We start from the raw sequence: 16,059 nt of genomic DNA, 5'->3' as shown, positions 1-16,059 counted from the left end.
AATAAATTGATCTCGTGTATAAACTTCACTAACGACAAAGACAAACAGTTCTCCAAAATGGCCAACTTACAATCTGGCAATTCCCTGAGCGCCAACGTCGGAATCGTCAATTTGTCTTCCGATGATGGCGTTACGAAGGCCCTCAACGACACTTTTGATTTCCCACATCCAATCAAGCCGCTATTCGTCATTATTGTCTTATATTGCACCGATCTCGTAAAAGTGTGTTGTTCCGTCGCGACACTTTTAACGCCAACTCCTTTAATTTGCTGCTAAACAAGTTTTTCTGTGGGTGAGCAGCGGCAGCCACACGCGCCAGCGTTCACTCAAACGGGAATAACTCAAATACATCAAGTTAGCTAGCTAGCTAATAGATAACTAATATATAGCAAGCTAGCTAGTGAGACAGGGAATAGATATCAAATAAATAGCAAATAGATAGCTAACTAGGTAGCCAGCAACAGTGACCTAGTTCAACCGTGAATGACTCAAATAGATCAAGTTCGCTAGCTGGCTAGCTAATAGATGACTAATAGCTAGCTAGCTATACAGCTAATAGATAACACATAGAAAGCTAGCTAGATAGCTTGCTATTAGATAGCTAGCTTGGTAGCCAGCCACTCAAATAGATCTCGTGAGCTAGCTAACTAATAGATGACTAATAGCTAGCTAGCCAGATAGCTAGTTAGACAGCTAATAGATAGCAAATAGATAGCAATATAGGTCGCTAGCAACGGTGACTGCGTTCAACCGGGAATAACTCAAATAGATCAAGTTAGCTAGCTAGCTAATATATGACTAATAGCTAGCTATCTAGCTAGTTAGACAGCTAATAGATCGCAAATATATAGATAGCTAGATAGGTAGCCAGCAACATTGACCTAGTTCAACCGGGAATGACTCAAATAGATCTAGTTAGCTAGCTAGCTAATAGATGACTAATAGCTAGCTAGCCAAATAGCTAGTTCGACAGCTAATAGATAGCAAATAGATAGCTATCTAGTGCGCTAGCAATGGTGACTCCGTTCAACCGGGAATAACTCAAATAGATCAAGTTAGCTAGATAGCTAATAGATGACTAATAGCTAGTTAGCTAGTTATACAGCTAATAGATAGCAAATATATAGATAGCTAGATAGCTAGTTAGGTAGCCAGCAACGGTGACTCTGTTCAACCGGGAATAACTCAAATAGTTCAAGTTAGCTAACTAGCTAATAGCGAAAAAAAAGTCAAAGGAATAACATTGGCGGTAATGGCATTAGCATTCCCGATTTTAAAAAAGCACTAACTTATGGGCATGTTGTGACATCATCACTTTTTTACGATCCACGTTTCTTTTTTTTTTGCTATCGCTACATAGGAGCGAAAAATAACCAACATAACAAATATCATGTTTAAACAAAATGCTAACAAAGTACACACTGAACATTTTTTCTTTCTTCTTACCCAAAGTTGTTTTTTTTTTCCTCCTTGTTGATTGACAGGCGTTAGCGCAGGCGCTTGGAAAGGTTAGCGGGAGTTTCTGAGCGCTGGCTTGAAAGCAAATCACATGTCAATCAAAATGAGTGGCTGGCAATCACACACACACACACACACACACACACACACACACACACACACACACACACACACACACACACACACACACACACACACACACACACACACTGCACAAAATGCAGCCATTCGGGGACATGGAGAAGACGAGGAGAGACATCTTAGGTTCTTGTCAAGCTTCCAACACCAAACTTATTAACTCCACCAAGGAAATACTTGCATTCACATATAAAAAAAAATATTTTAACTCATTCATTTGCATGGATTTTTTCCATTCATTTTTATTTTGAGGGGACGTAGAGGTAATAAATATTTCAACATTGATAATCCGTCAACATTTTTTTCTCCCAAGCGATTCTCGAAAATAAAAATGCAAGAAATGTCTGACGTTTGGAGTCAAGCGACATGTTTGCAATGGAATGGATTAAAAAAATAAAAGAGCATAAAATATGTATTCATATCGCCATACTTTGCGACACAAATATGTACGCGCTTTTCAAATTTGTTGACGCTCCCTGCCTGGTTCATGGAACCAATTACCAAAGTCACATTGCGTTCATGATTATATTATTTATATTAATATATTCATTCTAATATTAGAAGAAAAAAAACATTTACCCAACATTGAGAAAAATATTAATGAAAGTTTTACATTTGCACATATTTAGAATTCATATTCAAGCCTCTATCGCAGTTCTTCGAATCTTAAAGCGTTAAGATTAAATGGCGGCAGCCATACACAAAATGGCGGCAGCAGTGCCAATACACAAAATGGCCGCAGCTGTCCCAAGACACAAAATGGCGGCAGCTGCCCCAATACACAAAATAACACAAAAAATAAAAAGAATTAAAGTTCAAAGTCAATCACATTTGAATGCGAGCTAGGAATTTTCCCGCTTGACATTTCCTTTGAAGAATCGGGAGTTAAATAAATCATGTGATAAAATGGCTGATATGATATCAAAGTGCTCATGCTAATGCTAACGGCAAAGCTAAGAGTACCTCATTGTGTTTTCGGCGCCGCCGGTTGTTGTTCGCTGCGAAAGGGAATGGTCTTTTGTTCTTTATGGTCGCTTTCCTTGTGGCTCAGAAGTTTTGCAGTTCCGGAATGTTCTTGTAGAGGTCCAGCGAATCGGGATTGGAGAAAGCCCCTCGCTGGGAAACCTCGCGGCCCGCTAGCACTTGCTTGACGGCCACCTCCACTTTCTTACCGCTCAGCGTGTACTGAACAACCACAACCAAATTTTAATCTATTTTGTTTCTTCTATACAGCCAAAAAAAATCAAACTCAAAATTAATAATAATAATAATAATAATAATAATTAATTTGAAAACAATAAAAAAATAAAACTGAAATAGAGAGAAAGCTAGATAGCTCACTAATGGATAGCTAATAAATAGTTAATAGATAGCCATATAGTCAACAGCTAGACAGCTAGATAGTTTACATCCAGCCAGCGGGACAGCTAATAGACAGCTAATGGATAGCTAAAAAATAGCTAATAGATATCCAGATAGCCAACAGCCAGCTAGCTAGACCGCTAACAGCTAGCTAGCTAATGGATAGCTAATAAATAGCTAATTGATAGCCAGATAGCCAGCAACTAGCCAGCTAGATAGCTTACAGCCAGCCAGCTAGACAGATAATATCTACTCGCTAGATATTAGCTAGACAGCTAATAGCTAGCCAGCTAGCTAATTGATAGCTAATAAATAGCTAATAGATAGCCAGATAGCCAACATCTAGCCAGCCAGCAGACAGCTAGCCAGACAGGCAACAGCTAGCTAATTGATAGCTAATAAATAGGTAATAGATAGCCAACAGCTAGCCAATGGATAGATAATAAATAGGTAATAGATAGCCAACAGCTAGCCAGCTAGACAGCAACTAGCCAGGTAGATAGCTTACAGCCAGCCAGCTAGACAGATAATATCTACTCGCTAGATATTACTAGACAGCTAATAGCTAGCCAGCTAGCTAATATATGGCTAATAAATAGCTGATAGATAGCCAGATAGCCGACATCTAGCCAGCTAGCAGCCAGCCAGCCAGACAGGCAACAGCTAGCTAATGGATAGATAATAAATAGGTAATAGATAGCCAACAGCTAGCCAGCTAGACATCTAACAGCAAGCCAGCTAATAGCTAGCCAGCTAGATAATGGATAGCTAATAGATAGCCAGATAGCTAATCAATTAAAAAATACATGTAAAATGAACGCCGAATACTCATTTGTGATGCTAACTGCTAGCATAAAATCATGATGACATAATCCATTTTTGAGCGTTTCTTCAAAATGTGATCAAACGGGAAAAAATGGATATTGGACTCACGGGAATGTCGGCGATCTGCAGCAGGATGGCGGGCACGTGTCGGGCCGAGAGGGCCTTCCGGACGGCCGCCTTCACGTCCGCCACCAGCTGGCCGCTAAAGGCCTTCCCGGGCGCCATTTTCAGGAAGAGGATCACCCTCTCTTCGCCGTCGCCGTTGTATTGAGGCACGCACAAGCTGTCCGATACCTCCTCAAAGGCTTCCACTGCCGTGCGTGCAAAAGACACAAATATTTGGTTCTTTTGGGGGCGACTAGAAAAAGTCTACACACCCCTAGCCACCAAAAAAGAAGTAGAATTTCCAGACATTCTCCATCATTAGAGTTACTTCTGGGTTGAGTGAACGCTGGCGCGTGTGGCTGCCGCTGCTCACCCACAGTAAAAATTAACCTGCGACTGTAATGTGTCCTTGAGAGTTTTGAAAGGTGCTTAGAAATTATGTAATAATGTATTATTGTTATTATTATTATTAGTAGTAGTAGTAGTAGCAGTTTTATTATTATTATTTTTCTTTTTATTATTATTATTATTGATCCAGATTTTTTAATCAATCAACATGGTAATCGATTCAGTTTTGCTCACCGATGTTGTAGATTTCCGAACTGCCGAAGCGAACGCCGTTGGGGTTCAGCGTGCCGTCGCTGCGGTACAAATACACAAAGAAAACCATCAGTTTGTTTGGAGGACAAAATGATATATATATATATATATTATATTTAACACACACACATACTGTATGTATTCACGTGTAAAATGCATATTTACATTCTGTGGAACGTATACTTGTAGTAGAAATATATGATCATATTTCAATATTATTTTTGCATTAACGCATTCTGGGGCTCACTTGTGAATTTTTTTTTGCCTCATTTTCAAGTAGATTGACTTCTCATCTGTATTGTAGTTAACGTTTACAAAAAAAAACAAAATGGCACTTGCCTGTTTTGAATTGAACATTTAGCAGAGGTTAATTTCAGGTTATCAAGCTTAAATTTGGAGCTGAAAGTGGAACGAGCGTCTTTTGACTGACCTCCTGCCAAGCATGACGATGCCTCCTGTCTTGGGATTGATTTGGCAGTAGTCGCCGTGGGCCCACACGCCTACAAACACCAGCGCACCACACACACATTGTCAAGTCTTGGAAAATGGCAAGACAAGATAGTTCAATCAGCTTGTCGGGACGAGAGTGGGCTAACTCCGTTTTGTCATCTAACTCCGTTTTGTGAGCCAACTTCATTTTGTGGGCCAACTCCATTGTGTGGGCTGACTCCATTTTGTGGGATAACCCTAATTCATGAGCTAATTCCATTTTGAGGGCTAATTCCATTTTATTGAGCTAACTCCATTTTGTGGGCTAACCCCATTTTGTGGCCCGATCTCCATTTTGTAGGCAAACTCCATTTTGCATGCTAACTCCATTTTTTTGGGTGATCTCCATTTTGTGGGCTCACTCCATTTTGTGGGCGATCACCAGTGTGTGGGCTAACTCCATTTTGTGTGCTAACTTTGTTTTGTGAGCTAACTCCGTTTTATGAGCTAACTCCGTTTTGTGGGCTAACTCCATTTTGTGGGCGATCACCAGTGTGTGGGCTAACTCCATTTTGTGTGCTAACTTTGTTTTGTGAGCTAACTCCGTTTTATGAGCTAACTCCGTTTTGTGGGCTAACTCCATTTTGTGGGCGATCACCAGTGTGTGGGCTAACTCCATTTTGTGTGCTAACTTTGTTTTGTGAGCTAACTCCGTTTTATGAGCTAACTCCGTTTTGTGGGCTAACTCCATTTTGTGGGCGATCACCAGTGTGTGGGCTAACTCCATTTTGTGTGCTAACTTTGTTTTGTGAGCTAACTCCGTTTTATGAGCTAACTCCATTTTGTGGGCTAACTCCATTTTGTGGGCGATCACCAGTGTGTGGGCTAACTCCATTTTGTAATCTAACTCAGTTTTGTAATCTAACTCCATTTTGTGGGCTAACTCCGTTTTTTTGAGCTAACTCCGTTTTGTGAGCTAACTCCGTTTCGTGAGCTAACTCCGTTTCGTGGGCTCACTACATTTTGTAATCTAACTCCGTTTTGTAGGCTAACTCCGTTTTTGTAATCTAACTCAGTTTTGTAATCTAACTCAGTTTTGTAATCTAACTCCGTTTCGTGGGCTCACTCCATTTTGTAGGCTAACTCCGTTTTGTAGGCTAACTCTGTTTTTGTAATCTAACTCAGTTTTGTAATCTAACTCAGTTGAGCAGACACGCAAAAGGAAAGGACATTTTGCTAACGTTGTTGATTTCCAGTTGTCAAGTGTGACCCCCGCCTCAACTTCCGACTCACGCGGGAAGGTGGAGAAGTAGGCTTTGTGGTACTTGCTGTTGTTGTCGTCATTCCAGAAATGCGTTGGCTGGCACGGGATGGGTTTCAAGCACACGAGCTCGCCACTTTCCCCCCATACCGGCTTACCTACACAACACACACACACACGCACACATATTCCTGTTTCAATGGTTTTGTGAGGTCCGGATAACTCCAGATAAGGAGTGAGTACCACCGTTGCTGATAAGTTTAGAGAAGAACTAGTGTTACATTTGAACAATAACAATAACCTCATTTCCCACTTCAACTTCTTTAAAACAAAGCAATAAAAAGTGGACTTGAAACTGAAATAACAGCAGGAGTGAGGTTTCTGAATGGCGACATTCAAAGTCCTCACCCCTGTAGTGAATTTGGTGAAAATACCATTTTACTTTTTGTGGTATGAACTTTTTCCTCTCATTAACCACGCACACACATAAACACACACAGTGAGTAAAAAGTGTGTGTATCCAAGTGAAATGAAAATACACACCAAAAAATCATTTTGTGAGGACCTCTTTGAAACTTAAACAGATGCATATATAGACCCTCTAGAAGCCTGATGAATGAATGAAAGACTTGTGAGGACCGGCCAGAAGGTCCTTACTTGTCAAAAATGTCCTCACTACGTATGGTATAAAACGTTAGTGGTCCTCACAAGACTTGTCAGACAAACACACACACATTTCGTGGAATATCCAACAGTCCCTCCGGATGGCGTTAAAGGGGCTTAGCGAGCGCTAACGCTCTAAAAAAGTGCCTTTAAATGATTCACTGGCCAGGAGGGGACTTTGGGATTGCAATCAATGTTGGGAGAAAAAAAAGGGTTTTGAAAGCTGGATATAAAAAAAATAAGCGTTATTAAAAAAAATGGCATCCGTTTTCTTTCAAGAGGATTTATCTTGGGGATATTTCGGCTAATTACTTTGGATGAAAAGAGTCCACTCGGGAGAACAATGTTGTGACAGCTCTTCGCCGAAGGTGAACTTTTCAGGCAGGCCATGCAGGTAAATCATCGTCTGCTTGTTGTGACGTACCTTGAAGATTCCAGGCTTCCACGGCCATGCCAAGGTTTCTCGATTGGATCTCGCCCCGGTACACCGGAACGGTCGGGTTCTGACCCATGAAACATGACACGATGTCTGTGCCGCCTAGGGATAAAAATTGAAATACTAATAAAAATCAAATTGAATAAAAATCTAATCAAATCAAATCAAACCAAATAAAATAAAATCTAATAAAATCTAATAAAATAAAATTAATTAAAAATCTAATCAAATCAAATCAAACCAAATAAAATAAAATCTAATAAAATCTAATAAAATAAAATGAATTAAAACCAATCCAATTCAGTAAAATAAAAATAACATAAATACAAATAAAACCAAATAAAATAAAATAAAATAATAAATAAAATAAAAAATAAAACCCAATCAAGCAAAAATAATACAATAAATAAATAAAACCGAATAAAGCAAAATCATAAAATAAAACAAAATAAAATTTAATAAAACTAAATGGATTGAAATCAAATCAAATCCAATAAAATAAAATACAGTGTATTAAAATAAAATAGAATCCAATACAATCCCATTAAATAAAAAAATAAAAAATAAAACTAAAAATTAAAATCACGTAAAATTAAATACATACAATAAAATACAATCAATCCAATAAAAAAAAATAAAACCAAATAAAATAAAATAAAAAATATATCAAATAAAACCAAATAAAATATTATCAAATAAAATACAATAAATGAAAATAAAATCCAATCCAATAAAATAAAAAAACTAAAAACAAATAAATCCAAATAAAATAAAACCAAATAAAACAAAATAAAACAAAGTGAATTAAAATCACATGAAATAAATAAAAAATAAATAAAATAAAACCCAATAAAATAAAACATTATCAAATAATGAATGAAAAAAAATCCAATGCAACAACATTAAAAAAAAAAAAACAAATAAAACCAAATAAAATAAAATAAAATAAAATAGAAAAATAAAATAAAATAAAATAATAAAATACAATTAATAAAATAAAACCCAATAAATTAAAATTATAAAAAAATCTAATATAACCAAATAAAATTAATTAAATAAAACCCAATAAATTTAAATTATAAAAAATCTAACACAACCAAATAAAGAAATAATAAAATGCAATTAATAAAATAAAACCCAATAATTAAAATAATAAAAAATCTAATATAACCAAATAAAGAAATAATAAAATACAATTAATAAAATAAAACCAAAATAAATTTAAATTATAAAAAATCCAATATAACCAAATAAAGAAATAATAAAATACAATTAATAAAATAAAACCCAATAATTAAAATAATAAAAAATCTAATATAATCAAATAAAGAAATAATAAAATACAATTAATAAAATAAAACCCAATAAATTAAAATCATAAAAAAAATCTAATAAAATAAACGAAAGAGGGTGCTTCAAATGAAAGTTTTTTTTAGGGGATGTGTTTTGGAGATTTTTTTCTCTTCTTGAGGATCTAATGATGATTGACATTTTGTGCTGCTGAGTGAAAATAGCTTTAGGGGCTAACCCCCCCTTCCCTATTTTTCTCTTTGTGCTTTCCAACAATGCGGCGTTCCCCATTGTCGCCATTGTTGCGCGTCTACCTATGCACGCCAGCCGCTGTCATCCATCTTATTTGCTGCTCTCTGCCCTTCCTGGCTCGCTATCTATCTATTCTTCTTCTTTTCATCAATCCCTGGGCTTCACACTTTTATGATATCGGGGGGGGGGGGGGGGGGGGGGGGCTGTTGTAGCGAGCTTTAATGAGATCCCACGGGGGTCCGCAGGAAAAAAAAAATTGTGATTAAACGCGCAAGCTCAGGAGTGGGAAGATGCGCAATTATTTCATTATTGTGCTGACTTGCATGGGCGAGCGCGCGCAAAAAAAGTGGATTTTAGGCACGGTGGCTTTTTTTTTTTTTTTGGTGCACCAGGTGAAAATACGGAATGGGTCAGATGCTGGAAAGGCGACATTTACGGCTAATCACGATCGGCTAATTTAGAAATAAAAAATCTGCGGAAACACAAGTACTTTTGGGGATCAACCTTGTATTGCAATACTGTTAATATTTCAGCCGCTTGGGCTACAGTATTTGCAGTGTTTTACCACAAAGGAAAGAGCTACTTCCTGGACAAAATTAACAAATTCACTGCCAGCTGATGTGCAAAAAAAAGTGTCTACTCAAGTGCCAGGGTTTTTGTCATCGTCACTCGAATTGCAGGACCCACAGAATTTTGAGTTTTACGACTACATCAACATTAAATGCAGCGTAAGAAACCTTAGACTCTCTTTGTATCTGGAGTTATCTGAGCTTGAAATGGGGGAAGCTGTACAAAATACAATAGATACATATTGGTTTATATAGCGCTTCAGCTGAAGCTGTAACAAAGCGCTAACATGGACAAAAGCTCTTCTTTCATCAGAAAATAAAGAGTTAATTCCTAAATTATGTGGGCATGGAGTTATCTGAGCTTGAAATGGGGCTGGTGTACAAAATACAATAAACAAATTGATTTCTATCGCGCTTTAAAAACAGCTGAAGCTATAACAAAGCGCTAACATGGACAAAAACTCTTCTTTCGTCAGCAAAAAAAGAGTTAATTCCTAAATTATGTGGGTCTGGAGTTATATGAGCTTGAAATGGGGGCAGCTGTACAAAATACAATTGGTTTATACAGCACTTTAACATCAACTGAAGCTGCAACAAAGTTCCAACAAGGACAAAAGCTATTTTTTCGTCAGAAAAAAAAGTTAATTCCTAAATTATGTGGGTCTGGAGTTATCTGAGCTTGAAATGGGGGCAGCTGTACTAAATACTATTGGTTTATACAGCACTTTAACAACAGCTGAAACTGGAACAAAGTCCTAATCTGGAGGGAAAAAAATGAAACACCAATTTCAAATCAAACGAGTTCAAAACAATTCAAGGGGTTCCCCAAGGGTCACTACTTGGTCCTCTTTATATCTTTCAAAAAAAGGCCATATTCACTCTCCATCCCCCATTTCTATTCTCACCCAACAGTGAGCCAGCCGCGCCTCCCCGTTGTCAACGGCAACCAGCAAACTGCGATGATATTGGCTGCCGGCCCACCTCACCTTGACCCCTGATGATGTGTGTGTGTGTGTGTGTGTGTGTGTGTGTGTGTGTGTGTGTGTGTGTGTGTGTGTGTGTGTGTGTGTGTGTGTGTGTGTGTGTGTGTGTGTGTGTCAGGATTTATCTGTGGCATATGTGGTCGACCGGTGGTCAGCGTGACATATGCAAGGGTGACCCCCTCGCCCATTTCACCCTCACAACACACCCTGTCTGTTCAAGTGTGTGTGTGTGTGTGAGTGTGTGTGTGTGTGTGTGTGTGTGTGTGTAGCAGTGTGAGCCCGTCTGAAAGTGTGAAATCACTTCAAGCAGGTGATGTGAGACACCCCCCCCCCCCCCTCACCCAAACCCCCCACAGCTACTCGATGGGTGATTTTAACACATTGACTGCTGGGTGTGCATCCTGATTGGAGACGGTGTGACTGGCCATATGTCACTCTTGTCTCGTTTGGGAAAATTCAGCTTCAAAAGCTTCTTTAAAGGACAACCGACACCTCCGAACAAGTTGCGTCCATCATTTGTAAAATGGCTTCAAATGACTTCTACTGAGCGTATTTTACAAAGATTTGTACAGCCGCCCCCATTTCAAACTCACATAACTCCAGACCCATATCATTTAAGGATTAACTCTTTTTTCTGATGAAAGAAGAGAGTCTATGTTTTCTAACGCTGCATTGAATTTTTATTTAGTCCTAAAACTCAATATTCTGTTGATCCTGGAATTTGAGTGACAATGACAAAAACCCTGGCAACTGGAGTGGACACATTTTTGCATGTCTGGCAGTGAAAGATGAAAGAGTTATTTTTTTTTTACGTGTGAATGTTTGTTTTATTTAATTTTAAAAAAAGTTGTTCCCGCTTCAGCTGTTGTTAAAGCGCTATATACGTAAAGCAATGTGTTTATTGTATTTTGCACACCTGCCCTCATTTCAATGTCATATAGCTCCAGACCCATACAACTTAGGAACTAACTCTTTTTTTTCTGATGAAAGAAGAGAATCTAAGGTTTGTAACTCCGGTATTAAATGTGTATGTAATCCTAAAACTCATTATTCCGTACAATTCGAGTGATAATGACAAAAACCCTGGCACTGGAGTGGACACATTTTTCGCAACTTGTCTGGCAGTGAATGAGTTAAAACACAAATTCATAACAAAACAAATAGTTGCTCACATTGACCCCAAAGTCGACAGAGGTGGAGGTCAACATCACAAAATCCTCAAGAAAAAAAAAGTCACCAAAAGACATTCCTGAAAAAAAAACTACTATAAAATAAAGCGTACAACCTGTAAATAACATTACAAAAAAAAAAACATGGCTCCCTTTAGTATTCGGAGTGAAGCAAAAAATTATTTATGGATGTGTAAAAGCCTTTTACTGTCCGTCTTTTCACGCCTCCTCCACTGAGTGTGCGTTTGTCCGTTTGTGTACGTGTGTGTGTGTGTGTGTGCGCGCACACACGCGTCTAATGTGTCAGTCAGTAAATGTTAAACGTTTCAGAGCTCACAGGGAGCGACAGATAGCATTCTGCCGCCCTGTCAACACCACAATGGGCTGAAAGGGACTCTGTGGGTGGCGTGTGCAAAAAAAAAGGACATCTCCATACATTTTTTGCGCTTTTATGTGTCAATCCTTTTTTTTTATACGCTTATGTGTGTGTGTATAGGGGGAGAAGACTCATACGAGGGAATAAAAGAGAGATATGACCAAAAATACATATGAAAAAAAAAAAGATAAATAATCACCCGAGATGGAGCCCAGCAGGACGTCGCTCTTGATGCAGCGGTAAACGTAGTCGTAGCTTTGGGGCTTGAGAGGGGAACCCGTCGACAGGATGGTGTGGAGAGATTGAAGGTTGTGAGTTTCGGCTGCGGGGCGACAACAAGACAAAAACAAAAACAATCATGTATCGGTAAATATCTATTTGCTCTATGTATCACCAGGAAAAGCCAATATCATATTTTTAGCCTGAAATATCTTACTGGACCCTCCACACCCTGCCCACCACCTTTTCCAGCGACTCCCCCTCAGGCAGCATGCATCTGTATATATGTATACATGTATATGCTCGATTTATAATCAGGAAAAGCCAAGATCATATTTTTAGCCTGGAAATATCTTACTGGACCCTCGGCACCCTGCCCACCACATTTTCCAGCGACTCCCCTCTGCCATCATGTATATGTACAGATGTACAGGGATATGCTCGATGTATAATCGAGAAAAGCCAAGATCATATTTTTAGCCTGGAAATATCTTACTGGACCCTCGGCACCCTGCCCACCACATTTTCCAGCGACTCCCCTCTGCCATCATGTATATGTACATATGTACAGGTCTATGCTCGATGTATAATCGAGAAAAGCCAAGATCATATTTTTAACTTGGAAATATCTTACTGCACCCTTGGCACCCTGCCCACCACCTTTTCATGCGACTCCCCCTCAGGCAGTATATATATGTATACATGTATATGCTCGATTTATAATCGGAATGCTGCATTCTTGACCAATCACGTGGCTGTAACCGAAGACTGGGGGGCGGGGAATAGAGGAGAAAAACGGTATGCTGCCATTTTGTTTTTAGAAGAACGGGCTCGTTCGCGAACGACACATCACTCATTGTGGCAGCTCCGTGTGTATCCCGAAAAATAGTTCGTATGCCAAGGTTACATTTTCATAAATGTCTTCTTTTCCTTTGGGCTTTTCCCTTGACGGGGTCGCCACAGCGAATCAGTGTCCTCCATCTTGAGAGGTTTGATCCGCATGTTTGTTTTTGCCAAGCTTTTACGTCGGATGCCCTTCCTGACACAACCCTCTGTATTTATCCAGGCTTGGGACAGACACAAGAAGACTTAAGAGCAACTCGCTCAGTAAAAGACTCCCAAAAAAAATGAACGTTCGTAAACCGAAAAGTGCGTAAGCCAAGGGGTTGGTAAACCGAGGTGTCACTGTATTTGAAAGAATTATTTAACGGCCATGAGAGCGCTAAACAAACGCTGTGATGATCGCTTGCACAATCACAATCGCACAGCAGGGGGGGGGGGGGGGGGGGCGCGGTCCACGCGCGGCAAGCATTGTATGAAGCCGTCGGCGCTCTTTTGTGTGATAGAAAAGATGGCGTGTGCCAATCAATGCGTGTGCGCGCAGAAAAAGACAATTGGAAAAAAAAGCATTTTCAGAAAAAAAAATACTTTTGAAGTTTACAAAACTACAGTAACAACAACAAAAAAAACGATTGGATATTTGTTATACAGCGCAAAGTTGAGAAACTAAAGTTGGCCAGAGAGAAAAGAAGAAAAAAAAAGACGTTTGGTGGATGAAAAAAATAGAAATCAATTTTCAATAAATATGTCTGCCCGTAAATAAACCATACACAGAAATAGAAAATTAGATAGACAAATAGAAACATAAATAGAAAAATAAATAAATAAATAAATAAATAAATAAATACATGCACAGGGGTTATGCTTTCCAGGACAACACACTAAAAAACATACACACATGTATGCACAAACACACAACCATACACACAACACGCATTTTTATGTCCCCATAACCACACAGAAATGAGAGCACACACATACACACACACACACACCACATTTTCATGTCCCCATAACCATACAGAAATGAGAGCACACACATACACACACACATACCACATTTTCATGTCCCCATAACCATACAGAAATGAGAGCGCGCACACATACACACACACACACACCACATTTTCATGTCCCCATAACCATACAGAAATGAGAGCACACACATACACACACACATACCACATTTTCATGTCCCCATAACCATACAGAAATGAGAGCAAACACACACACACACATAACCACACATACACACACCACATTTTTATGTCCCCATAACCATACAGAAATGAGAGCATACACACACACACACCACATTTTCATGTCCCCCCATACAGAAATATTTTCATGTCCCCACCATACAGAAATGAGAGCATACACACACACACACCACATTTTCATGTCCCCATAACCACACAGAAATGAGAGCGCGCGCACATACACACACACAACATCCATTTTTATGATTCTTTAAAGGACAACCGACACCATTTTTATTTTGTTTTCTAACTAATATCAGAAAAACGTTTATAGCATCTAAAATAGCCAAAACATGCAGGCGGATATTTTTAGTCAAACGCAAAACACCAACAAAAATGACTTAAAGTGTCCCAAAACTACTTGAAAATGACCGCGGAAATGTCGAGTTTCAGAAGGTCCCGCCTCCTTGTTTGTGACGTCACTATTGATCACACACAGGCTCGTTGAAGATCGGGCAGTTGCGTTGTTGAAGGGGCTTGCAAGATTAGCGGTGCGGCTAACAAGCGCCGACACGGCTCCCGCGACGATCGCCGGCCACTTTGTCATCTCGGGAGAGCCGCAACACTAAAAGCAATTAGCCGACGCTCCTCCCGGTGACGCGAGTGAAGTAGAAGCGTAACGAAACCCTCTTTATGCCGCTGATTGAGTGGCAAGCGCGGCAAACTGTTGCCGAAACGACTCAAAAAAACATTAGTCGGTAGAACCCGCTCGCCGAACATCACCGTCGTCGTTAGCGATGTCGTGTCCATCTGCTCTGATTGTTTAAACGCAAATTTATTGGCGCCGTTTCACTGTCGACTGGTCCCCGTGGGCGTGCGTTTAGTGTGTGTGTGTGTGTGTGTGTCTGTGTGTGTGTGTGTGTGTGTGTGTGTGTGTGTGTGTGTGTGTGTGTGTGTGTGTGTGTGTGTGTGTGTGTGTGTGTGTGTGTGTGTGTGTATGTGCGTGTGTTTCACTGACCAGGCTTCAGGTTCCTCTCCTGCAAGACCGACAGCCACTTGGCCCCAGTGCCAAAGATGCTAATGCTGGAGAAGAAAGGTCAAATGAAAAGGAAAATGGTGAAATCTGGGATTTTTTTTTACACCAACCGTCAAAAAATAAAATAAAATAAAATAAAATAAAATAAAATAAAATAAAACATGAATTTGAGATTTTAGGATGGAAGCCAACAATTGACTTGATCTCAGATCGGATACCCGAATTTGAAGTTGCATTTCAAAAACCTACACCCCGGATGGCGGCCAAAGAAACAAATGAATGAATGAATGAATGAATGAATGAATTGTAATTAAATACACAAATGAAAAAAATATATAAAATGTGAAAAAATCTAGCTGGTTATCTAGCTATACTGTAGCTACCTAGCTGGCTATCTATTTGCTGTGTATTATCTATCTGGCTGGCTAGCTAGCTATCTAGCTGGGTATCTATTAGTTATATGGCTAGCTAGTTAGCTAGCTGGCTATCTATCTACTGGACGTCTATTAGCTATTTAGATTTTTATCTATTTGAGTTACTTCCGGGTTGAGTGAACGCTGGCGAATGTGGCTGCCGCTGCTCACCCACAAAAAAAAACTGATCCTGTGACTATAAAGTGACCTTGAGAGTTTTGAAAGGGGCCTATGAATGAAATGTATTATTACTATAATTGTTATAATTATAATCATAATAATAATAATACTAATTATTATTATTATTATTATTATTATTATATTTGTAATAATAATTACAATAATAATTAAAATAATTATTACAATAATTATAATTATTGTAATTATTATTATTATTATTGTTATTGTTATTGTCATTATAGTAATTATTTTAATT

General features: G+C 38.8%; 1 protein-coding gene across 3 annotated transcripts in view; it reads right to left on the bottom strand.

The window, feature by feature from the left end:
- Positions 1–1,611: 1,611 nt before the first annotated feature.
- aacs (acetoacetyl-CoA synthetase) overlaps positions 1,612–16,059 on the bottom strand; it is a 29,363-nt gene continuing 14,915 nt past the window's right edge. The window contains exons 11-18 of one of the 3 annotated variants that reach the window (XM_088993473.1): positions 15,193–15,257; positions 12,116–12,238; positions 7,266–7,379; positions 6,211–6,336; positions 4,919–4,988; positions 4,471–4,529; positions 3,892–4,094; positions 1,612–2,781 (exon numbers count right to left, since the gene is read on the bottom strand). In XM_088993473.1, coding sequence (XP_088849599.1) covers positions 2,644–2,781; positions 3,892–4,094; positions 4,471–4,529; positions 4,919–4,988; positions 6,211–6,336; positions 7,266–7,379; positions 12,116–12,238; positions 15,193–15,257 — 898 coding nt within the window. In that variant the 3' untranslated portion in view covers positions 1,612–2,643. Of the gene's footprint in view, positions 2,782–3,891; positions 4,095–4,470; positions 4,530–4,918; positions 4,989–6,158; positions 6,337–7,265; positions 7,380–12,115; positions 12,239–15,192; positions 15,258–16,059 lie in introns of those variants that run through there. The other 2 variants (XM_088993474.1, XM_088993475.1) reach the window with 2 other exon arrangements.

This window comes from Hippocampus bargibanti, linkage group LG04 (genome assembly GCF_051943395.1).
Source record: "Hippocampus bargibanti isolate YZ-2025 linkage group LG04, ASM5194339v1, whole genome shotgun sequence".
NCBI classification, from domain to species: domain Eukaryota; kingdom Metazoa; phylum Chordata; class Actinopteri; order Syngnathiformes; family Syngnathidae; genus Hippocampus; species Hippocampus bargibanti.
This window is presented reverse-complemented; position numbering and strand designations above follow the sequence as displayed.